The following is a 26,834-nucleotide window of genomic DNA, read 5'->3' as shown; positions in this document are numbered from 1 at the left end:
TAAATTCAAGAATACGAATGCTATTGCAAATTCATATTGGTAAGAATGATGTTTTGACTACTTCTTAACGTTCAAAAGATTTGATATGATTCTTTAATGCATCTGCAGGTAAAGTCAAAAGTTCCCCAATATAAGAAAATTAATGCTTCCTGTGTTTGAAATTCGCATGAGGTAAGAATATCACATAATGACATCTACCGGTAAAGTCAAAAGTTTGCAAATTTGGTGAAGTTACAATGCAATAATGAAGATCAGACATCTTGAATGAGCATGCGAATCAGCACAGGTTTCTTTCAGCTTTGATTAGGAACTATATTCTGTAAACTTATTGTTTGCATACTCCAAAAAGAAAGAAAATCATAACAAAATATAATCTTTGACTGGCAACCAGTTCAGGTGGTGTTCCCAGGACTTGAGAAAAGTACCAATTTGCCAGAGAGTGTGTCTTTCTAAACATGTACTTAAAAAAGCTCCAGAGGATTGAAAAAACCCAAAGGAACTGAATAAACAATTTATCATCCAAAACTGGATATTGCTTGGGTGAGATCGCTGCAATGAAATTGCAGCACAATGCTTTGCAGACCATTGTGACGTCACTGGTTACCATGACGTCACAATCAAATGACATCACTAATGGCTCTGCAACTGAAGCTGTTAGCAATACATTTAAGACACTGCGTATTACTGGCTAAAAACTGAAAAAGTTAGAAGAATGATGTTGGATGATAAATAAATCTCATCATTGTGTCTTTTGATATCAAATATATCAACAATTGTTGATATATTTAATATCAAAAGACACGAGGGTGAGATTCTCTATGTATGCCATGTCAACAAAGATACAAGCGCTGTGTTCCCGTACATGAAAGCAGACCTTGCTTTGTTGATGAAGCCGACACACAGCCCTAGGGTTCATCATGCTTGTTTGTAGTACCAGTCATCTGGTAGTCAGACATCTTCCAGAGGAGAAGGGACAGTGTTTGGACCACCATTGTCTATCAGTCTATTTTAGGCCTTCATAGGAATACCATCGTGTTGTAGTGTCTGTCATGGATGACAACTGTGGCAGGAAGATTCATCAGATTGTGCATATGACTGATGACTGTTGGTTGATCAAGACTGATAGGCGAGACTGAAATATTGCAGCAGCAACCCAGCTTGTCACTGTGCCCAGTTAGTTGTTGTCGGGAATTGGTACAGTGACCTTTCATTGGTATCAGTGAGGCTTAGGGGACCTTGTCGGAACAGGTGCGACAGAAGGTACCCTAGCCAAAATCAAAATACAGAAACGTACCCTTACTAAGGATGAGTCCATTCTGGGGCATGGCCACAGGGCACAATGCACAACTTGTTCTTTAGGTATTCGTCACTTCCTGTATGCCCAATCACAGTTAAATTCAACATGGCAGTACGTGTTTGTCAGGAGGAACTTTTGGATTATCTTCTGAAGTTGACAAGGCCGTACCGGTACGCAAGGGTAGGGTAGGCAAAAGATCGTGTAGAAGTAGCTCGCATGCACTCATAATAAGGTGAACTGCAACATTTTGATTTCAAGTTGGGGAATCTGGACTCATCAGCCGTTAAGGGTACCAGGTACATTTCTGTATTCTAATTTTGGCTATGGTACATTTCTGTAGCACCTGTGCTGACAAGGACCCCTTCAGTGTCAGTGAGCGTCAGCTGTATTCCAGCTGTATCATTGTAGTCTGTAAGTAAGCAAGTTTGAACCAGACAAACCAGTGACTGAAAGCATCAGCAACGATGTATGTATTTGGTGCACTGACCACCTGATCCCCCTTAGTCAGGTCATTTGACAAACAGGGATACCGAGGCCGTGACTTCAGGCTCGCTGCCACAAGGATCTTGTTGTCCTGGATTGTAGCATAGTCACTTCCAGCTTTCCTCCAAAAAGCTGAAATGCTGTGATATAACTGGAATACTGTTCAAAGCGGCGTTAAGCCCAACTCACTCACTCACTAACTCAGTGCTTGTGAAATAAGGGCTGTAGCTCACCTCCATGGAAGAAGTTTCCATATATAAGCTACCGTGTACAGTGTATGTCTGTCTACTGGTGGCAATACTTGTTAGCCTCTAGCCACTGTGTATAGGGTATGTCTGTCTACTGGTGACAATACTTGTTCGCCTCTAGCCACTGTGTACAGGGTATGTCTGTCTACTGGTGACAATACTTTTTAGCCTCTAGCCACTATGTACAGGGTATGTCTGTCTACTGGTGACAATACTTGTTCGCCTCTAGCCACTGTGTACAGGGTATGTCTGTCTACTGGTGACAATACTTGTTAGCCTCTAGCCACTGTGTACAGGGTATGTCTGTCTACTGGTGACAATACTTGTTCGCCTCTAGCCACTGTGTACAGGGTATGTCTGTCTACTGGTGACAATACTTGTTAGCCTCTAGCCACTATGTACAGGGTATGTCTGTCTACTGGTGACAATACTTGTTCGCCTCTAGCCACTGTGTACAGGGTATGTCTGTCTACTGGTGACAATACTTGTTAGCCTCTAGCCACTATGTACAGGGTATGTCTGTCTACTGTTGACAATACTTGTTAGCCTCTAGCAACTGTGTATAGGGTATGTCTGTCTACTGGTGACAATACTTGTTAGCCCCTAGCCACCATGTAAAGGATGTTAGCATCTAGCCACTATGTACAGGGTATGTCTGTCTACTGGTGACAACACTTCTTAGCCTCTGTCACCATGAAAGGGTGTCAGCCTCTAGCCACCATGTAAAGGATGTTAGCCTCTAGCCACTATGTACAGGGTATGTCTGTCTACTGGTGACAATACGTGTTAGCCTCTAGCCACTGCGTACAGGGTATATCTGTCTACTGGTGACAATACTTGTTAGCCTCTAGCAACTGTGTATAGGGTATGTCTGTCTACTGGTGACAATACTTGTTAGCCCCTAGCCACCATGTAAAGGATGTTAGCATCTAGCCACTATGTACAGGGTATGTCTGTCTACTGGTGACAAGACTTCTTAGCCTCTGTCACCATGAAAGGGTGTCAGCCTCTAGCCACCATGTAAAGGATGTTAGCCTCTAGCCACTATGTACAGGGTATGTCTGTCTACTGGTGACAATACGTGTTAGCCTCTAGCCACTGCGTACAGGGTATATCTGTCTACTGGTGGCAATACTTGTTCGCCTCCAGCCACTATGTAAAGGGTAAGTCTGTCTACTGGTGACAATACTTGTTAGCCTCTAGCCACTATGTACAGGGTATGTCTGTCTACTGGTGACAATACTTGTTAGCCTCTAGCCACCATGTAAAGGATGTTAGCATCTAGCCACTATGTACAGGGTATGTCTGTCTACTGTTGACAATACTTGTTAGCCTCTAGCCACTATGTACAGGGTATGTCTGTCTACTGTTGACAATACTTGTTTGCCTCTAGCCACTGTGTACAGGGTATGTCTGTCTACTGGTGACAATACTTGTTAGCCTCTAGCCACTATGTACAGGGTATGTCTGTCTACTGGTGACAATACTTGTTAGCCTCTAGCCACTATGTACAGGGTATGTCTGTCTACTGTTGACAATACTTGTTAGCCTCTAGCCACTATGTACAGGGTATGTCTGTCTACTGTTGACAATACTTGTTAGCCTCTAGCCAGTGTGTACAGGGTATGTCTGTCTACTGGTGACAATACTTGTTAGCCTCTAGCCACTATGTACAGGGTATGTCTGTCTACTGTTGACAATACTTGTTAGCCTCTAGCCACTATGTACAGGGTATGTCTGTCTACTGGTGACAATACTTGTTAGCCTCTAGCCACTGTGTACAGGGTATGTCTGTCTACTGTTGACAATACTTGTTAGCCTCTAGCCACTGTGTACAGCGTATGTCTGTCTTCTGGTGACAATACTTGTTAGCCTCTAGCAACTGTGTATAGGGTATGTCTGTCTACTGGTGACAATACTTGTTAGCCCCTAGCCACCATGTAAAGGATGTTAGCATCTAGCCACTATGTACAGGGTATGTCTGTCTACTGGTGACAAGACTTCTTAGCCTCTGTCACCATGAAAGGGTGTCAGCCTCTAGCCACCATGTAAAGGATGTTAGCCTCTAGCCACTATGTACAGGGTATGTCTGTCTACTGGTGACAATATGTGTTAGCCTCTAGCCACTGCGTACAGGGTATATCTGTCTACTGGTGGCAATACTTGTTCGCCTCCAGCCACTATGTACAGGGTAAGTCTGTCTACTCGTGACAATACTTGTTAGCCTCTAGCCACTGTGTACAGGGTATGTCTGTCTACTGGTGACAATACTTGTTAGCCTCTAGCCACCATGTAAAGGATGTTAGCATCTAGCCACTATGTACAGGGTATGTCTGTCTACTGTTGACAATACTTGTTAGCCTCTAGCCACTATGTACAGGGTATGTCTGTCTACTGTTGACAATACTTGTTTGCCTCTAGCCACTGTGTACAGGGTATGTCTGTCTACTGTTGACAATACTTGTTAGCCTCTAGCCACTATGTACAGGGTATGTCTGTCTACTGGTGACAATACTTGTTAGCCTCTAGCCACTATGTACAGGGTATGTCTGTCTACTGTTGACAATACTTGTTAGCCTCTAGCCACTATGTACAGGGTATGTCTGTCTACTGGTGACAATACTTGTTCGCCTCTAGCCACTGTGTATAGGGTATGTCTGTCTACTGGTGACAATACTTGTTAGCCTCTAGCCACTGTGTATAGGGTATGTCTGTCTACTGGTGACAATACTTGTTAGCCTCTAGCCACCATGTAAAGGATGTTAGCATCTAGCCACTATGTACAGGGTATGTCTGTCTACTGGTGACAAGACTTCTTAGCCTCTGTCACCATGTAAAGGGTGTCAGCCTCTAGCCACCATGTAAAGGATGTTAGCCTCTAGCCACTATGTACAGGGTATGTCTGTCTACTGGTGACAATACGTGTTAGCCTCTAGCTACTATCTACAGGGCATGTCTGTCTACTGGTGACAAGACTTCTTGGCCTCTGGCCAACATGTAAAGGGTAAGTCTGTCTACTGGTGACAATACTTGTTAGCCTCTAGCCACCATGTAAAGGGTGTTAGCCTCCAGCCACTATGTAAAGGGTGTTAGCCTCTAGCCACCATGTAAAGGATGTTAGCCTCTGTCACCATGTAAAGGGTGTCAGCCTTTAGCCACCATGTAAAGGATGTTAGCCTCTAGCCACTATGTACAGGGTAAGTCTGTCTACTGGTGACAATACTTGTTAGCCTCTAGCCACCATGTAAAGAGTGTTAGCCTCCAGCCACTATGTAAAGGGTGTTAGCCTCTAGCCACCATGTAAAGGATGTTAGCCTCTAGCCACCATGTAAAGGGTGTTAGCCTCCAGCCACCATGTAAAGGGTGTTAGCCTCTTGCCATAATGTAAAGGGTGTTAGCCTCCAGCCACTATGTAAAGGGTGTTAGCCACCATGTAAAGGATGTTAGCCTCTAGCCACCATGTAAAGGGTGTTAGCCTCTAGCCACCATGTAAAGGGTGTTAGCCACTATGTAAAGGGTGTTAGCCTCCAGCCACTATGTAAAGGGTGTTAGCCTCTAGCCACCATGGAAAGGATGTTAGCCTCTAGCCACCATGTAAAGGGTGTTAGCCTCTAGCCACCATGTAAAGGAGGTTAGCCTCTTGCCACCATGTAAAGGATGTTAGCCTCCAGCCACGATGTATACCAGATACCAGAATTTGGAATGAATTGTTTACAATTTGATCATCATATTTGTCTTTCACAGAACTGCCTCAGTGTTTGTAGGCTCAGTGAATATATGGTGACTTTCAGGAGCCACATATTTTGTAGGAATTTCATTGTTGTCATTCCATGAAATATTTATATCCATAAAACAATTATTAATACCAGAATATTGAATTTATTTTTTTATTTTTCAGTTTACTGAATGCTGATTGGTTGAGGGAATAGAAGGAGAAAGGGAGGCATCGTCACCATGACGATCCACATACCAGGCCTCATCGCTATTATTCTCTTCTATGTACTAATCCTTGGAGTAGGATTATGGGCCGCCCGCAAGTCCAAACAAACGGGTGCAACTGCCGACAGCGAGGATGTCATGTTAGCAGGGCGGAATATAGGTGTCCTAGTCGGAATATTTACCATGACAGGTAAGATTGTAGAAATAAATGTTATTGTTCGCTCATCTTGACGCAATGTTAAGTGAGTTTGATATGTCCTGGCGTGCTTGTCTGGCATCCTTCCTCCTAGAATATGTTGTTTGTTATGTCGCTATTCTCTTATAAAAAATATTATTTGCCACCATGGCTACTTTTCATCACTATCTTCATCTCTCTCGTCACAACAGAATTTCTCACAATTCATAAGTTTATATTTATTACGTGGCATCAAACAGTTTGACTCCAATCCCATCCCAATCCCATTTTCAGACTTACAACTGTTTATGTAATGATTGCAGTTTATATATATATACAGTCTGATTAGTTGAAAGTAGACATATATGCTACATTGTACAATGTTTGGAAAAAATGTTTTATTACATTACGAACGAGAAAAATAAGATATTGTCGTACAGTTCGCACATATGGAAATTTAAGTTAACGTATGACGTCACAGCACAATTGTATCCTGGCTCCCATAAGGCCCCTTCTCCTGGTCGGTCACATGTATGGAGCAATCTGACAATGTACATTGCTTAAACTTTCACATGAAGCAGCCTGCCGCTTTTGTGATTCTGAAACTAGGTCAGAACAAGGAAGGCCATGTTGTTTGTGACGAGTGTCACCGGTGGGACAGGATACACTCACCACGTCGCAGACACCTGGTGTCATCACTAGTCCATAGTGAGTCCTAAACACAAGCTCAGGATGTAGGCTGAATCGTACAATGGATTCGGCAGAGACTTCTTGTGATCATGGAAAGGGTCCTGTCACTGTTAGCACACACATCTATCTCCAGTAGAACTGTTCAACAGGTTGATGGTAGTTGTGTGCATGACAAGAGATCATTTTTGTGTCATGTCAGTTCCGACCCCCACATGACCCCATTGTGTGGAGTCAGTGATATTCTTGCAATATTACTACAAGTAGCTTAAGACCAATATATTTACACTATGTTCCGAAGTACAACTATAGTTACAGAAAAGGTGCAGTTATGCTTCTATAAATAAATTGCAAGTGATTTCATGGCTTCTGATTGGCAATTTTTTATATTTAAGTTTCCATAAACAGAAAACAAAATTAGACCACACCCACTCTCAGACTACTGTTTCCTGATTGGCTGATAGTAGAATGGACGGGGCTTGTGTTACATTATTGCACAGAACAATGCCACTGATTTGGTATTATTGTCTTCAGTTTTCTGTGTGTGATGAAATAAGCCATCTGGGAAGTTAATATAGACATATTTATGTACAAGAATTGACTTCAATATGGTTTTGTGTGTATGAGGATTTACACAGTATGTATTCCATTTTTTACATTCATACCTCCATAAACACAAAATATATTGAAGTCAATTCTTAAGTAATCTATCATAGATGGCTTAGTCTGAGGTCATGTTTGTCTCCCCGACTCTGACTCTTGTGGCTTAGTCTGAGGTCATGTTTGTCCCCCCCGACTCTGACTCTTGTGTATTGCCCATGGGGATGACGCTCGCCTTGTCTGGTCACAAGGACATGAATGATGTAAACTTGCTTCGTCCATGCTTGTATTATTTTGTATATTTTTTATACACAAGGTTTATATCTGAATATCCTGGTAATATGAATATTATTGGATGAATAAAGCTACATGATCATTGATGGCAACCTGTAAATAATTGAGTCTGGACCAGAAATTCTTTTTTTATTTGTCAACCATAGTTGATTAAACAGCGGAGGAAACTATTAAATTATTATCAGATGACTTTTTATCCCAGAGTTTTGTTTGTTTGTTTGTTATTTAATGCCGCACTCAGCAATAATCGAGCTATATGACGGCAGTCTGTAAATAATCGAGTCTGGACCAGACAATCCAGTGACTGACATCATGAGACATGTGACTTTTGTTACCTTGCCAACGTTTTAGTGGCCTAGATGAGTTGTGCACTGCTCTGACCAGTACGTCAATTTACCATGACATTTCAGCTTACATGGTCACCTTTGAATTTGCTCATTTTCTACATATCTTACCCAGCCTGATGGGTAATTTTAGCATAAGGCAGTGTAGATAGGAAGGACAGAGGTATTAATTGCTTAAATGTGTGAAGAAAACTAAAAGTAACACAAGTCATAGACATTTACCAATTTGGTGAAAACCATGAACGCTGGTGCTGACAAACCAAAGATGATAATATAAGGGTAACGCTATTTTTCAGGGCATTATCATTTGCAGAAGCCCGGGGTCTTCCATTAACTGCCCGACGAAGGAGGGCGGTTGAAAAGACTGAGGGCTTCTGCAAATGATAATGCCCTGAAAAGAAGCGTTACCCTCATTATAGCTAAAATGGATGGAATTTGCTGTAAGATAAAAAGAAACAATATCGGTTTGGAAACATTTACTGCAATCAACACGAATGTCACTGACCCACTTTTACAAATATGGAAACGTCAGAGAACAAACCAGATGACGTCACTATTGAACGTGACGTCACCTATCCCACCCTATGACGTCACCTAACAACGGGCGTGATAATGGCCCGTCGTCAAGCAATATGAGGGCATTATCAAGTTACAGTGGCCCGCTCATTTCTGATAACATGCGGGCGGTTTAATGATAATTCTATCCATTTTAGCTATAATGTGGGTTTTACCAGAGCGCCTGCGTCACATTTGGCTTTCTCCCACATTAAAGTAACACATCTTGATATGCTGTTGTCACTGTGATTAGCACCCCAGGCACTTTGAACATTGACATAGTGTGGTGCTTATTTAGACCAGGCAAGTTGTTTTTAGAGATCAGGTAGTTGTGAACAAGTTCAAATGAGGATGAAACAAAACTAACTAGTTACTAGGCAACTGTATCCCCCTTCAATGCCATTGTTTTCTGTACTATTCACAAGAAATTACAGACCGTCATGTAAATTATGGGTGTAAGTTGGGGGTGCATAAAAAATATTTACAGATTGGTCTAAAATTTGGTCAGTGGGCGTTTATTGAAGCAGGGCACTTATTACATTGAATATGGTAACTTTAGTGCTGTTCAAAGCAAGTGTTAGAGTGTAAAACCTGACTCACTTCTGTTGTTGTTGTTATTATTATAAAGCAGGTATCCAGGTACTAGTATCTGCTCAAATGCAGTTTTATTTGTTCCCCAACCAGTTGATCTGTCAGCATTTCTCAACTCCCTTTGGGAGTATTCAACCCAAGCCGCCTACAGGCGCTAGAAGTTTTTCAGTCCACCTCACATAATAGGTACCCGTTCTCTCCTGGGTGAACAGAGGCACATTTGAACTGAGTCCCTTGCCCGGGCTGACACCACGGGTGTTGACACTTGTGTATGTGTAAGAGTGAATATTATCCTACCCTATTTTTTACCCTTGGGATGAAATTCTCTAGTGTCAGGATGATTCTCCCTGGTGAATTTGAACCCCTACCAGTGTGTTTAATCCTATCCTATACTATACTCTAGAGTGAAACTTCCCCTGGGATAATATTTAGGTGGGATATAATCCTTGCTTACATGTGTACATATCTGTGTTTCCACCATCCAGTCCTCTGCCAGGTAGTTCTGTTGTATCTGTGTTGGTTGTTTAACTGAGCTTCTACATGTAATTGCTTGTCAGCAAAATTGAACTGCCTCCTACACCAATCAAAGACTGAAAACCAATTGTCTTCTTTTTCAACTATACTGCTCACAAAAAGTAGGGGATATTGAAATTAAAATCAGTGGCACAAAGACAGTAATATAGAGGCCTACAAATAATTTATGTATGATTGAGGAAAAGCATAGGTCCGTCTGAGCATGCCTCACAATGACCACCAGATGCCCTTGCATCCAGGAAAATTGCACCCAAACGTACCAGGGGGTGGGGATGAGAAATCACATCTTGTGTCACGTGCAAATGACAAAATCCACGTGCCTCACGTGCAAAAATGGGTGTTAACATGGGTCTTGGACCAAGTTCATCCATCACTTCACCACTTTCCACAATGCGAAGGTTACGAGAAGACGAAAGATTGAGAGCAATTGGGATGATCCAGGCCGGAAGAACGCAGGCCTACACAGCAGCACAACTGCATGTCTCACAGTCAGTAGTCAGCCGGTTGTGGGCATGTTACATTGCCACTGGAAGGGTTCAAGACAGACCCCGAAGTGGTCGTCCAAAATGCACGACCAGACATGATGACCGGCGGATCATCACTGGAGCCCTCCGTGATCGACGTTTAAATGCGACACAGCTGCAGCAGGTTCACAGACATGCCACTGGGAATCTCATCTCCACACAGACGGTACGAAACCGGCTCCATACTGCAGAACTTCGAGCAAGGCGACCTTACATCACATTACCCCTAACAAACCGTCACAGACAAGCCCGGCGAGAGTGGGGTCGTCGTCACCAGAGGTGGAGCAATGCCCGGTGGTCCCATGTGATGTTCAGTGATGAGTCGAGGTTCTCTTTAGACTTCAATGATGGCCGTCATCGTGTCTGGCGTCGTCCTGGTGAGCGTCATCAGCCAGCTGCCATGATTCCACATGATCGGTATGGGAGGGGTTCTGTTATGGTGTGGGGTGGAATCACGGTGACAGGCAGAACCGATCTCCACATCTGCCAAGGAAGAGTTACGGGTGTTTACTATCGGGACAACATCATCACGCAACATGTCCTGCCATTTGCACACCGTGACGGACAGGGTTTCATCTTCCAGGACGATAATGCCAGGGCTCACCGTGCGCACGTCGTCCTTAACCATTTGCGGCGGCACCAAATTGAAACTCTTCCATGGCCAGCGATGTCCCCCGACCTCTCCCCTATAGAGCATGTGTGGGATATGCTCGGAAGACGAGTGCAGAGGCGGCATCCCCCATGTCAAGACTTGCAACAACTGGGCGTGGCACTCCAAGAGGAATGGCACAGGATTCCCCAAGTTCACATTGGTCGCATCATTAGGAGTATGAGACGTCGGTGTAATGCTTGTTTGGCTGCTAATGGTGGGCCAACCCGGTATTAACCCATTTATGACATTTGGGTTTCTACCCCTCATGAACTTTCCAGTGTCTACAAAATGAAATTGCAGCTTGAACAAAGTCATTACTTTCAAAACTGTTTCTTTACATTCTTATTTCCACATTATTATTGTTTCCCAATGAAAATTAAACATAATTCTGAAGCTTTTCGTCGTAACTTTTCAATATCCCCTACTTTGTGTGAGCAGTATATATTGAATATGTCTTTTTAGCAAAGACATTTTTTTTTCAATAAAACAAGAATTGCATTCACAGAAATAGATGTTTGTGTCAGAATCAAGAGTTTGGGTTCTCAGCTCAAACTAGTTCCAATCACTGCACATTGAGCTGAAAAAGTCTGTTTATGGCTAGGAGCTGGCAAGGGGTTAGACATTGATTTCTTGCTGGTGGAAGAGCTCTCTTGCCTTCTCGAGAGTTGTCAGCATTGTAGTAATTAAAACAGACATTCAGGAGTTCCCCAAACTGCTTGATCGAGTGCATGGGGAACAAGTGATTGTCTCTCAAACACCCCTAAACATCTTAATCCGATTTCTGGATTTGTATCAATACATCATCCTGACCTCGTCCGGAACTTGTGGCAACTGTCACCTCCTGCAACTAGTGAAACACACTCCTCCTTATTTCTTCCCTGGGCAAGCAGTCTATACTGCTTCACTAGACAAATGCCACACAAACTCAGACTTTTAGTGGAATTGTCCACTTGGGAGATTAATTGTGGTAATTTTCCCTAGCAGGCATTTGTGAAACTTGTTAGGCCCCAAAATGAATTTCCAGATTTGAGAGCAATCAGTGTAGAAGGGGCAACGCTTGGATGATAAATAAAGTCTAATTCTGGGTGTTTGTCCCCGCCTTGTCTGGGGGTGAAGTCAGCCTGAAAACTGTATTGGGTTTCTGTCAAACCTTGTTTTGCTTCATCCCTGATAGCTTTGATGTAATGCTTTGTAGTTAATAGCACACTACTGTACCCTTGTATGTAACGAGGTCAGTACTTGTCTTACATCCCCACCACAAGTAGCTAAAGAGCTTCTTTATTAAAGGAATTTGTGTGATATCAGTGTTACATTATGGCTGGTGGGGTTTAACCCCTAGTCGTGAAGATGGCTGTGCTTTCAGCATGGACGATATGTGATGTGATGTTTCCGTTTTAGATCAACTAATAATCCCTGAAATGAATCATTTCAAATTAATTAGGATTTGAGCCCTTATCTGACAAATGATTAAAAGTAGCGAGCTTTGCTGCTGTTTCTTTCACTGTTTATCCTTTTTGTCAAGAAACATCTGAAGATCATCTCGGAAAGGGATTGTCTGTAGATATAAGGATGTCTACAGTTCTGTTTGAAATCTGTATCTTTCTATTCTAAGATTTAAAAAAAAATCCTTCTATGATCAAAATGAGTTTTCAGGTTTCCAAACGCCAGTATCTTTTGGAGGGAGAACAACCAATCCCGCATTAAACATAATGAAATATAGGCTCTCAAAACGCCAGACTCTTTTTCTGTTTGCTCATTATGAACATTTACTCATTTAGTCATGTAAATAGAGTAATATCTTATAAAGTTACTTATGTAAATAATTGTGTTATTAGATCAGGTAAAGCTGCATCTTATAACTTGCAGACTTTCATCGCCTTTCCTTTATAATGTGGGATGTCTATAATTACACAGTAGAGAAATCATAACACAAAATACTAACCGGCAAAAAACAGTGTTAAAATACGTTACAGTTTATCCCAGGTGGTTGCTCTCTCAAACATACATTCCATTTCGAAAACCAAATTTTCATGAAGTGTAAATATGACCTGGTTGTCTTCTCAAGTAAACATGTCGGTGTGTTAAGGATGTGCTGTTGGAATGAACAAGTAGATTGGCCACTAGGAATAATAGGGTATAAACACTGACTACCCTGACATAGAAATCAATGCACATGTAGATTAATAAGATATTGTGGATCTTTGATGATGTTACTCTTAGGCAATCAATGATGGCTTCATTGCTTATATCTGCGGTACTGGATTGACTTCAAATATTGGCAATTTATCCACTTCATCCAAAAGTGGAGCAAAATCATTTTGTTCTTTTCACAATTCTGCTCTTTAGTTATATTGTAACTTTGTAGGGAATCAATCTTAGATATTGTCCATACATGGATGTTGCATTAACCACTAGACTACCCACACTCCCTGGGTGTGACAGACAGTGACTTACCATGAATACATCAGAATAAGAACTATATTCTGATGTGAAACTGACACATGAACTGATGAGCTTGAAGGCTGAAGACCCAGTCTGGGTGACATCTTGGATGTGGATGTGTAATTAATGTTCACACAGAGACAGTTATTGGATTTTTGTTTTTTCACTAAGTTTTTGTAAAGGTTAGAGGACACGGTAGGATAAAGACCATGCTTGGCTTACTGGAAATGTTAAGTTGTAAAGTTCTGGAGAAACTTGTAATTTTAATTGAGAAAATCAGTGATAGTTGAGATGGCTGACAACTAGCCTTTCTTCTTTCCTATGCCTTCAAGCTTTTGACTTCTGCCTCATGGTCAACTATATAAGAATGAGTCAAAGGGTTAATAAGGCCGACTTTTCTTAACCAAGGAAAAATGTAATTAGGAGCAAAGTCTGTGACCCAGGATGATTTATTTACCATGTCTTGATCTACATCTCGGAAGACAATGAGCTCGGCTCAAATTCTTGTTCAAATATGATAAACATACTTACTGAAAGCCTTTCAAATCAGCCTTTACTCTACATTTGGTGTTGTTAGAATTTTATGAAATGCAAACATTGCAGACCACAATGTCATGTTGTTATCGTTGTGAGCACCTCTGATAACTCTTGTACCAAGTCCCAGAAGGTGTGATCATTGTCAGCGGTGATGTTGCTCCTGTAGACCACTATGGGCCCTCATCACACCTAGGCCTATATGGAGGGCTGGGGATGCCTATGCCCAATAACTGTTCACCGGTAATTCAGACCACCTTTTCACAGTTCACAGGTAATATTTCACGGATAATTATCATGTAAATTATTTCATATTTCTTAGAGATAAGAAATAATTCATTTCTACTGATCAATCTTGCATGTATAAACAAGGACTGGACATCTCACACTGTAACGTATATACTTGGTGACAACTTATCAGGTGGACCATCTTGGACCGTTCTTGATATTTTTAGGCCACTCCCCTAAATGTACTACATGGTATTCCAGGTTTTGAAATAAAACAAAGACAAAGAATAACAATTCACATGAGAGAAATTTATTTGCAAATACACGGTAACAGGACTGTTGAGAAATAATGTATCACATCTAATTCGTAATGTTAAATATCGAATAACGACAAATTAAAGGAGCCAATAACACACAACGAAATAGGTATTCCCTCCCCGCTTTCAGTATAAAGGATGTGGATTAAAGTTAAGGAAAGACATATTATAAAGACCCTCAAAACCAATAAGCATTTTAGTTTATTGGCTTTTGCATATTTAAATAACAAATGTGACAGACATCTACACTATAGCAATAAAAGGGTACACAATTCAAGTGAGATTTAACCCTATTTTCACACGGTATGCCAGTTAGGTAATGATCGATGTGTTAGGATTATGTGGGAGGAAAGCCATGAGCAGGTCTGAGATGTTTCGCTTTGAAATATACATGGATATGGTGATAATAAACCAAAGATCATTATCAGCATGAATCAAGGATTCAAACGCATGATCACTGCATCCTGTCACAGCTAAGGGAAGCCACTGACATCAGAGTCCGACGTGTCAACATGTGGTTCATGTGAAGCGATGTACAGCTATCAGAACACTGTCGTCAGTGAGAAGTGGGGTGCCTGTCCATGGTGAAAAGGAAGATGAAAATAGTCTGATTGCCTCTGTACAAAACTCTAAAATGTGTTAAAATTTGACAAACATTTATATTTTTTTAATAGGTTTTAAACTTTCAATTATGTTTGAAGAATTGTCTTCAGAACAGTGTGCCATACACAGCTGTGCAGATGCCCTCGCTTGAGTGCAGCGGAAGTTTACAGACGAGGCAATGGAGGTCTCACCTTTTATCAAGGACTGTTTCCTTTCAGTATATAGCTGAATTCTGTTGTTGACAACATCCCATACCAGTAGGAACACAAATCTAAGTTTGCATTCATTCATCCTTCAAAATATCAGCAATGTAATCTTACTGTTTCAAAATGTGTATGTGAAGATATGAGCATAGTCATTAAATTCTACGTTAATTAACATCATGTAATTTGAGTTGACAAACAGGGTGAATTTTAACTATGGTACTTGACTCAAATTGCTGTGACCGCCAGTTGTCCAAAGCTACCTCCTCCCTTAATACAAAACCCAAGACATACTCATCTGCCTTGAATCTCACACTAAGCAGTTCCAACTCCATGGCCGCCATTAGAGTGCTCCTACCTGAAGCTCAAGACGCTAATTACAGATCTCATTATATGTAAGCAAAGGCCAGCCTTTCATGCGAGGTTCCTGTAAAGTAAATACTCCATCATTAAGGTGTGCCTTAATGAACTTACAGGATGGGGCTTTTGAAGACGTTAGTACAATATCTTATGTAATTTTAGCTTGAAAGCACTCTCGTATAGACACAAGTGATTCGTGGTAATAGCAATCCTCACATCAAACAGGGGCATTGTCATAGGAAGCCTTTCATATGGTGTTTAAATGTCAGGATTTTTAACAAATGATATGTATATGTCATTGTCTTTGGGTGAAATGAAGCTGGTATAGAACTGACAGGATGTAATCCTTGTGCTGAGCAGACATAGGGAAGTCAGAGGAAGGGAGATATACTCAACCCCATAAGAAAGGTTGCCCTTAAGTTTGAAAAAATCTCCACTGAATGTGTTACTTTCTAATAGAATCTCTAACAGCGTATTTGTTGCATTATGTCAGTTGAGCAGCAAGAAATTGTTATGAGGATGTTTTTGCTGTAAGTATTTGTTTTGAATATTAATTATGTAATGAATATTTTCCAAGTTGTATTTTCTGTCATACATTTTTGAATGGATGGGGACAATATTGATCAGGTTTCCATGTATAAATAGCTCATGAGTTTGTAAAATAATTTATTTTCTGTCATTTTTCTGGTTTGTTTCTTATTGAGGTGCACAGTTAATCAGAAGATGCCATTGAACATGACCATCCAGTAGCACAATAGAACACAACTAGCCAGTCAGTATAGCCACAATAAACACAACTAGCCACTCAGTATAGCCACAATAGAACACAACTAGCCACTCAGTATAGCCACAATAGAACTCAACTAGCCAGTCAGTATAGCCACAATAGAACACAACTAGCCACTCAGTATAGCCACAATAAACACAACTAGCCTCTCAGTATAGCCACAATAGAACACAACTAGCCACTCAGTATAGCCACAATAGAACTCAACTAGCCAGTCAGTATAGCCACAATAGAACACAACTAGCCACTCAGTATAGCCACAATAAACACAACTAGCCACTCAGTATAGCCTCAATAGAACACAACTAGCCACTCAGTATAGCCACAATAGAACTCAACTAGCCACTCAGTATAGCCACAATAGAACTCAACTAGCCACTCAGTATAGCCACAATAAAACACAACTAGCCACTCAGTATAGCCACAATAGAACTCAACTAGCCAGTCAGTATAGCCACAATAGAACACGACTAGCCAGTCAGTATAGCCTCAATAGAACTCAACTAGCCAGTCAGTATAGCCACAATAGAACACAACTAGCCACTCAGTATAGCCACAATAGAACACAACTAGCCACTCAGTATAGCTACAATAGAACTCAACTCTCCACTCAGTATAGCCACAATAGAACTCAACTAGCCAGTCAGTATAGCCACAATAGAACACAACTAGCCACTCAGTATAGCCACAATAAAACACAACTAGCCACTCAGTATAGCCACAATAGAACACAACTAGCCACTCAGTATAGATACAATAGAACACAACTAGCCACTCAGTATAGCCACAATAGAACACAACTAGCCACTCAGTATAGCTACAATAGAACACAACTCTCCAGTCAGTATAGCCACAATAGAACACAACTAGCCACTCAGTATAGCTACAATAGAACTCAACTAGCCACTCAGTATAGCCACAATAGAACTCAACTAGCCACTCAGTATAGCCACAATAGAACACAACTAGCCACTCAGTATAGCCACAATAGAACACAACTAGCCACTCAGTATAGCTACAATAGAACTCAACTAGCCACTCAGTATAGCCACAATAGAACACAACTCTCCAGTCAGTATATCCACAATAGAACACGACTAGCCAGTCAGTATAGCCACAATAGAACTCAACTAGCCACTCAGTATAGCTACAATAGAACTCAACTAGCCACTCAGTATAGCCACAATAGAACACAACTAGCCACTCAGTACAGCTACAATAGAACTCAACTAGCCACTCAGTATAGCCACAATAGAACTCAACTAGCCACTCAGTATAGCCACAATAGAACACAACTCTCCAGTCAGTATAGCCCCAATAGAACACAACTCTCAAGTCAGTATAGCCACAATAGAACATGACTAGCCAGTCAGTATAGCCACAATAGAACTCAACTAGCCACTCAGTATAGCTACAATAGAACTCAACTAGCCACTCAGTATAGCCACAATAGAACTCAACTCTCCAGTCAGTATAGCCCCAATAGAACGAGACTAGCCAGTCAGTATAGCCATCAGGGTACACGACTAGCCAGTCAGTATAGCCATCAGGGAACACGACTAGCCAGTCAATACAGCCATCAGGGTACACGACTAGCCAGCCAGTATAGCCATCAGGGAACACGACTAGCCAGTCAGTATAGCCATCAGGGAACACGACTAGCCAGCCAGTATAGCCATCAGGGAACACGACTAGCCAGTCAGTATAGCCATCAGGGAACACGACTAGCCAGTCAGTATAGCCATCAGGGAACACGACTAGCCAGCCAGTATAGCCATCAGGGAACACGACTAGCCAGTCAGATAGCCATCAGGGAACACGACTAGCCAGCCAGTATAGCCATCAGGGAACACGACTAGCCAGTCAGTATAGCCATCAGGGAACACGACTAGCCAGTCAGTATAGCCATCAGGGAACACGACTAGCCAGCCAGTATAGCCATCAGGGAACACGACTAGCCAGTCAGTATAGCCATCAGGGAACACGACTAGCCAGTCAGTATAGCCATCAGGGAACACGACTAGCCAGCCAGTATAGCCATCAGGGAACACGACTAGCCAGCCAGTATAGCCATCAGGGAACACGACTAGCCAGCCAATATGGCCAACTTTGAATACCATAAATTGTGCGAAAGTCAATAGCTGCAAGTATTCTGTGAAGCATTCAGCTGGTTAGTGCTCCAGTGCGCCCGGGTCCTGCATCAGCCTAACACTGCCCACATTAACCAAGCACCCCTCCCCTGCCCTCTGTACACAGAACTCCATCAAAGACTCCTAACATTTAGATCGTCGTCATTTGGCATGGTATTCTGAAAATAGCAACTGTTTTGCAGTGTAATTGTATGTCTGTCGTCCCCACACCGAACCCTCACCTCTTTACGTGTTTCTATCCTCTGATGAACGAGCCCCAAACAGTGGGGAGTTTTCCACTCTCTGGTCAAGATGACCGAACAGAGTCTATATTCAACAATCAATACACTCATTTCAAGTGTTATCCTGTAATTTCATAGACTGTTGATCTTTCATACCGTGTTTGCATGAGACTGGTGTGGGAAGAAGATAGTCTTTTCTTCAGTCAAATGCAAATAGCTCTTGCTTCCAGCAAGCAAATGAGACATCTGAAATATCGGCAGACCAATGTTGAACTTCGGAGCCCTGCAAGAATACTTTGCATATTATCAATGGATGCATATAGGGAGAATTCATATCTTATTGGACAGACTTCTACTTAAAAACACATCAGGAAGATATCATTGTTTGGTTATTTTCATACAATTTTCGTGAATTTCTTTCTTATTTGTTACTAAGAAATGTACACTCAACACTACATTGACTTGTCAAAGGTTGCCTTTTTCAACCAGACGGGAATGCAGATCTTGTTTCATAAAAGCTGAAAGTAATTCATATTAGTTCACAAACAGTTAAAACATGAATCTGCATCGGTCTGGCTTCATTGAAGTTGCCTGTTGAGAAATGGTCCTTTCTCAAATGATTTTTGTCATAGAAACAATTTAATCCTGTAATAGGAACATCCTTCTGAATAAAAAAAGAAGTAATCTGAAAATTTTCTAGCCATTTAGGATACACACAATATGAAGCCATTAGATTCCTCTTAGACTGTTGTAAGAAAGAAATTCTATTTAGTCTATCTATCTGGAATCTCAAAGGCTCCAAAAGGCAATTTAATCCAAAATTGAATTGAATTTTGTGAGTGCTGTCAACTTCATGCAGCTCTCTCTGTTGAACATCATCTGACCCCTGAAATAGCATAGTAATTGAATCAGGGTAGAAATAATTCTATTTCAGAAACATGAATAACAGCCATTTTTGTGCTTTCTCAGTATAGCCTGGTTGAGTGCAGTGTCCACAGGTCCACAGGCCACTGTGACCATGTGGACTCTTACTCACCCCCGTGATGTCGTTGTAAAAGCTTGTTTGGCTGCCATTTGCCCAATCTGCAGCAACTCTCCTTCACTTGATCAGACTGACTAAAAGTCAAGAGTTAGTTTGTCAGATTTGATTATTGTTGTAAATTAGATGATGGCATGTCTGAAGCAAGTGGTGTTCTGGTAATGGCTGCCAACAAGCGGTGTGGCGGCAGGCGCTATCAGATCCTGATGGTCTCTTTACAAGCCGACATGGCACCAATACAGATCTTATCCTGCTCTGTTGGATGCTTTGTTTGATGTGAGTGCTTCGTCAAAGTTTACAATTTATGAGCAATAAAAGTATGGAGAATTGATGGAGTGCCCACAGAGTGTTGACTTAGCCAATACTGAACTCCAGCTCTCCGGGAAGCACTACACTCCATAGTATTTGACTACAGTTCTATAATTGAATACAATGATCTGTTGAGCTGAAATATGCTTGTTTTAGACATTGTGTTTGTCACTGCTAGCTGACGAGAACATTGACAAATATGTTCATATAAGAACGGAAGCGTTAAACTTGTTCTAGAGGTGCAGGTATTACCAGTACACCACAATATGTATCAATACGTTTGGGAAATACAGGTATATAAATAGTGTGTTTTTCAAAATCATGCATTTTTTCATCTTGTCAAAGTTTACGTAAGTGACAAGTCAAACTGAAATTATGATATTCAGAAATAAACCATTCAGGCAGTTTCCTCTGTATTATGTGCCTTTTACGTATGCTTTGTGACCATGGCAACATAATAAGAAAATGGCACAAAGTTGTCAGAAATGTGCAGGGAAAATTCTTTCAGAATCAGGTTCATAACAAATTACAGATGAAAGAGTGCATGCAATATGTACGTATCCCAATACAGGAATTATTATTGCAGTTGCAATACAAGAGTCAGGTCACTACCCATCGCTCCTTACTGCAGTTGCTCGTATAAAAGATCAAACAAAAGACCTAAAAATAAGTTCTCCCAAATTGACTCGTGAAGAATGCATGTCCTTGGTGGGCACTGTGGGCTATTGCAAAGGAGATAGTTATCTAAAACAAAAACGAGTCGTGGTCGTTGTTTATCGTACAATAAACCATGAAGGGGCACACCCCCAAGTGGTCTATTCTCCCTGCAGTGTTTTATTGTACGATAAACAACGACAACAAGTTGTTTATTTCTTATATGAGATATCAACAGTATGTTCAGCCTCTTTAAGGATGTTGATAAAATGTACAAGCTTTAAAAATATTTACCCAAATTTTAATTAGAATCTGACCTCTGAAATGTTGGACAAGTCCATTAACAGGTGGGTTAAGTTTGGTATTTCCCGCTTATTCTCACAATCCTCACATTGATTATCTGTACCTTTTCTCCTAATACCAATTGTTATATCTCTCCCACTTTTGGATGTGATCGTTCCGCCATTGTGTTTATCTGTGTAGCTCAGCTACATCTATGGGGAACAGCTTACTAGATCGTCGTCCAATATACAACGTCATCAAGTTGTGAGCACATATTCAAATCTCAAGAAATGACGTCATGATAGAACAATGTTTTATCATGAATTAAACCACACTTCAGTTCTTCATTGTTCTTTGCGATTTATTGCGTAACACTTTTATGTTGCTGATTATACAATTGTCTTATCTATGTTAGTTTAGTGACAGTGGTGAAGTCAAGTGGTTAAAATATTTACTTTGGTTGGATTCTCCACATGGGAGCAATGTATGTGATCAATTTCTTGTGTACCCGGCTGTGATGTTGCTAAAAGCATCACTTGCTCCCTCACTCACTCCCTCACTCACTCCCTCACTCACTCACTCACTCACTCACTCACTCACTCATTAATGAGATGAAGGTAATTAAAAGAAACTGCACCATATTTTTATCAACATGTAAGTGATTATGTGCGTAATATAAAGACCTTAAGTAGATCCTGGTTAGTATGGAATGCTGTTAGGTTTCTTTACCTCACCTGGGCAAGGCAAATTCTTGTTTGGAATTGATTAAACTGTGATGTGCAGTGAAATGTTTCGTAAAAGGCAGCGGTAAAAAGCACTGAGTCAAGAGTGTGTCACTCTATCTCAACAAGTGAGCCTGTGAAGAAATCCTGAAATCTAATTTCGCAGCTTTCATGGCATCACCCAGCGACAAAACTTGTGTAGAGCCGGCACTTGTTTGCCCGATCTTATTATCGCCCTGAGATCTGCTTCTCGCATCTTGAGCCTCGTCCGACAGATATCAAACATTTGTCAGTTGTGCCTCTGACAAACTCTCAAAAATTACAACGGATGTGCTTGGTATCAGTGAGTTTGAGAAAGAGAGCTTCTTACAGTCCCCAAAATTAACACGGATGGTGGAGAAGATCCTATTACGTGCCTCGTCTACCAGTTGGTTCAATAAACGTGTCGGGAGCACGGAGAAAGGCAGCGTGAGAGCGAGGCAGCTGTGTGTGGTGAACGGACCTGTCTTGCGTGATGCTGTATGACTGTTGATTGCCCTGATCAGGGTAGTCATGGGGGACTGGAAAAAAACTCACTCAGCTTGGCCAGTTCATGTCTACCAAATTTGGGGCATTTAATTTGTATGTTTTGCAAACATTGGAAATGGATAGTTGGTAGATCATATTTCATCAGTTATTGACTGTAAAATTTGCAAGTTTGCACTGAATAAGGAAATAATACCTGTAGATGTCTGCTGAATTCACATTTTCAAAATATTCATCTTCACATTAAATCTCATTAAAAGGACATTGGAACCTCACTCCCACCCAGTGAGTGAGAGCATAACGCCACATCAGCAATTTTGCAGCTATTCACAGCACTCACTCACTCACTCACTCACTCAGAGAGTTAGTGTGGAGGTATGTCATCGCTGGTAGGGTGTCAGAGAGTTAGTGTGGAGATACGTCATCACTGGTAGGTTGTCAGAGAGTTAGTGTGGAGGTATGTCATCACTGGTAGGGTGTCAGAGAGTTAGTGTGGAGATACGTCATCACTGGTAGGTTGTCAGAGAGTTAGTGTGAAGATATGTCATCACTGGTAGGGTGTCAGAGAGTTAGTGTGGAGGTATGTCATCACTGGTAGGGTGTCAGAGAGTTAGTGTGGAGATTAGTCATCACTGTTAGGGTGTCAGAGAGTTAGTGTGGAGATACGTCATCACTGGTAGGGTGTCAGAGAGTTAGTGTGGAGATACGTCATCACTGGTAGGGTGTCAGAGAGTTAGTGTGGAGATTAGTCATCACTGTTAGGGTGTCAGAGAGTTAGTGTGGAGATACGTCATCACTGTTAGGGTGTCAGAGAGTTAGTGTGGAGATACGTCATCACTGGTAGGGTGTCAGAGAGTTAGTGTGGAGATACGTCATCACTGGTAGGTTGTGTGGAGGTGTGTCTCCACAAGGACCTTGTTAACAGAGTGACTGTCAAGCTTGTCACAAGGACCATCATCTTAAGTGGTGCGTTGATGTGTTATGAACAGAGTCCACATTCCTTTCTTGTAATAGTACACCAGTTTAGCCTGGCTTGTCATCAGCGTGTTATACCAAAAAATAGTTTCCCATCATCATTTCTTACCCCAAAATATGCTTTCCTATTTCACAAAAACATTGAAATAAGACTATCCCACATTATAAATTGAATATTATGTCATTTACAGAATACAATGTCTTAAATATGCAACTTTTCATGATTTTTTTAGCATGAAATATTCCAGGTCCTGATTGCACAGCAGTGTTGGCCCTGATGGATGTGTCTGAGTGTACAAATCACAAGGCACGCAACACAAATTTTATCAATTTACGCCAACATGACGAAGCCCATGCTAATTTGCTCTGTCAATTTCTGGTGAGTGAGCAACTCTGAGATTCATCAGAGAAATTCATCTGTTCAGCAGCAAAAACAGAGAAGGAAGATCAAACATTTGGATGCATTCATGGCCCAGTTTTCCCCTCCATTGATCAGCCCTTCAGTTCAGTCAAGTCCCTGCTCCCATCAGTATTGATTGACAAACTATTTATGATGATTTTCCCCTCACATATCATATCTAATGACTTGCTGGGCTGTAAGATGTACAGCTCCCTGCTCCAGATCAACAGCTTTCCACATGCACCAATGAAATTCAGTGTTGCTTTACCAACCAGCCAATCAACAACCTTGGTAGATTTACAACAGGGATTTATTGGATGTCTCTTTGGAAAAATCCAATAGAAGATAATTTTTTTATGTTGTACTTTGCACAAAATTGGTATAACTTCCTCTCGTGTGGATTGTCGGGATCATTTTGAGCACTTTGATGATGTTATTATCGTGAATGGGTGCATTTCCTCAAACACCCACATTAAAATATCAAACAAGTTCCCAAAATAGTCTTTTTATGTAAAAGTGCAATTTAGTAAATGGAACCCTGTTTATTCAGAGGGTACTGTTCCCGGTGAAATTGTCTGGTTATATGAATTATGTAAAGGGAACCCTGTTTATCCAGAGGGTACTGTTCCCGGTGAAATTGTCTGGTTATATGAATTATGTAAAGTGAACCCTGTTTATCCAGAGGGTACTGTTCCCGGTGAAATTGTCTGGTTATATGAATTATGTAAAGTGAACCCTGTTTATCCAGAGGGTACTGTTCCCGGTGAAATTGTCTGGTTATATGAATTATGTAAAGGGAACCCTGTTTATCCAGAGGGTACTGTTTCCGGTGAAATTGTCTGGTTATATGAATTATGTAAAGGGAACCCTGTTTATCCAGAGGGTACTGTTTCCGGTGAAATTGTCTGGTTATATGAATTATGTAAAGGGAACCCTGTTTATCCAGAGGGTACTGTTCCCGGTGAAATTGTCTGGTTATATGAATTATGTAAAGGGAACCCTGTTTATCCAGAGGGTACTGTTCCCGGTGAAATTGTCTGGTTATATGAATTATGTAAAGGGAACCCTGTTTATCCAGAGGGTACTGTTCCCGGTGAAATTGTCTGGTTATATGAATTATGTAAAGGGAACCCTGTTTATCCAGAGCGTACTGTTCCCGGTGAAATTGTCTGGTTATATGAATTATGGATTTGGCTTCATGATACCAAGGACAGGCTAAAGGATGGGCTAAAACAAGAATTGGTCGGCTCGGAGTCAGTATACTGTGTCTGAGTGGGGTATTCATGTTAAACTGGGGCATGGTATCTCAGCGGGCAAGCACTATAAAACCGGCATTAGTCCGGACTAATACAAGCGCACACGCACACGCACACGCACACGCACACGCACACACACACACACACACACACACACACACACACACACACACACACAGAAGTGTAATAATCTTGAACGTGATGTTAAACCCCATTTCTCCTCACCTCCTGTTTGAACAGGACTACAAAGTAACAAGAGGAGTTGTGAGTTATGTGCTTCTATAAAATCACAATATTTTAGTAATCACTGTTACTTTTGCTACGAGTAATCATACATTCAGAACAATAATGGGTCCAGGAATAATATTATTCCTCATGTAAAGAAATATTTTATAGGAGCAATATAAGGAATATCAGTTATACACAGAATAAAAATGGAAAATAATTACAAAACCATACACACCAAATAAAATAATCCTTTGAAGTCTTTAAGGTAAATATTTCAGAAGTCAGTGCTAACGAGATTTTCTCATAAACAGTGGTGATTACAGTGCTGGCAATGCCTGTAATTATCCCAGATTCGGACACAGAAATCAGTCACCAGATTAGGAAACATATCAGTGCATCATGAGATGTGTTTCTTTGGTTCCTTGAGCATCTAATACATGGCACTTTAATGGGATCCGCTCTGCAAGTCAGGCAGCATGCAGTCAAGCCAATTCAGAAACGTGACAGGTCACAATTAGTTTTGTCTCCAGGTTAGATTTTGTCTATTTCCGTTTGTTAAATAATTTATTGTCTACTGCCCCAGGCTATATAGATAGCTGTGTGGATCGTCCCTGCACTGAGGGAGAAGCACACTGTCACACTGACAATACTAGACTTGTGGTGTTAGTGGGGGAAAACATTCCCACTGTCTGAACGAGTTGAACAGTTCTCTTCGAGGCTGAGGTGAATAATACATCAGCACACCGGCAGTTTAGCCTATGTTTAGATATTGATACTTTGATTGTATCAGAGGCTAAAAACATGGCGAAGCGGACAAATCACCATTTGTTATTTATACCTTTCCTTGTAAATAATTAAGTATTTGTGTCCAAAAATTCAGAAGCAAAGCTAATTAGATTGATTTGTATCGATAATGCAATTAATTTATACTGAAAAAAACCCAAACAAAATAATTTAAATGTTTACCCTTTTTTGGTATGAAAGAATGCTAACTGTGAAACAAGTCTTTCTTCCAAACAGTTGGTTCAAATTCATTGGATTTGAAATTCTTGACTAAGTCTGGCATGAGAACTCCGGCACTCTTCCTGGTGAATATTTAATTATTTGCATTATAAGCATCTTCCCGAGTCAAGAGCGTCCACAAGCGTTTTTTTCAAAGTCTTGTTTCCACCCTTGCCACCTCAAGCCCACTTTCCTGTGCTAAATATGATTGGACTATCCCACTATCCAATCAGAAAACGTTTCACAAAATCAACATCCACGACTGGTACGCCTTCGCATGAAAGTGATTTACCGCTGCCTGTCTTTGTTTGACACGTCTTTTTCATCTTTTAATAATTGCCTATGTGTGCGAGTAGTATAGGTAATGATGGTTCTGGCTCACTTCCACTGGAGCCAGATTTATATACCTATACTGCTATTAAAGAAGGAATATTTTATGCAAAAATGATGATGCGATTCAACTAAATTGTAATGAAAATATTCTCATACGCATACCATTATTTACTAGGAGACCAGACTATATACTCTTTTTCGAAATTGGAAAGAAACAATTGATGATCGTATTCGGTTGGTTTGACATCACTGATATAATATATATCCTGTGGTAATTCTCGACATTTGATGATTTTGTCCCGGAGCATAAATGTTTTTGTTGACATTATTAAATACTTATG

At 41.0% G+C, this 26,834-nt stretch overlaps 1 protein-coding gene across 2 annotated transcripts in view; it reads left to right on the top strand.

Annotated features, from left to right (window-relative positions):
• Positions 1 to 26,834, top strand: part of LOC124137378 (high-affinity choline transporter 1-like) — a 100,477-nt gene that overhangs the window by 33,156 nt on the left and 40,487 nt on the right. For both annotated transcript variants that reach the window (XM_046503649.2, XM_046503648.2), the window contains exon 2: positions 5,927 to 6,157. In XM_046503649.2, the coding sequence (XP_046359605.1) occupies positions 5,983 to 6,157 (175 nt within the window). In that variant the 5' untranslated portion in view covers positions 5,927 to 5,982. The remainder of the gene's footprint in view (positions 1 to 5,926; positions 6,158 to 26,834) is intronic.

The sequence above is a fragment of the Haliotis rufescens genome, unplaced genomic scaffold (assembly GCF_023055435.1).
Source record: "Haliotis rufescens isolate VD_foot unplaced genomic scaffold, xgHalRufe1.0.p SCAF_80, whole genome shotgun sequence".
Taxonomy (NCBI): Eukaryota; Metazoa; Mollusca; class Gastropoda; order Lepetellida; family Haliotidae; genus Haliotis; species Haliotis rufescens.
The sequence above is the reverse complement of the archived record's forward strand: the minus strand, read 5'-3'. Positions and strand labels throughout refer to the sequence as shown.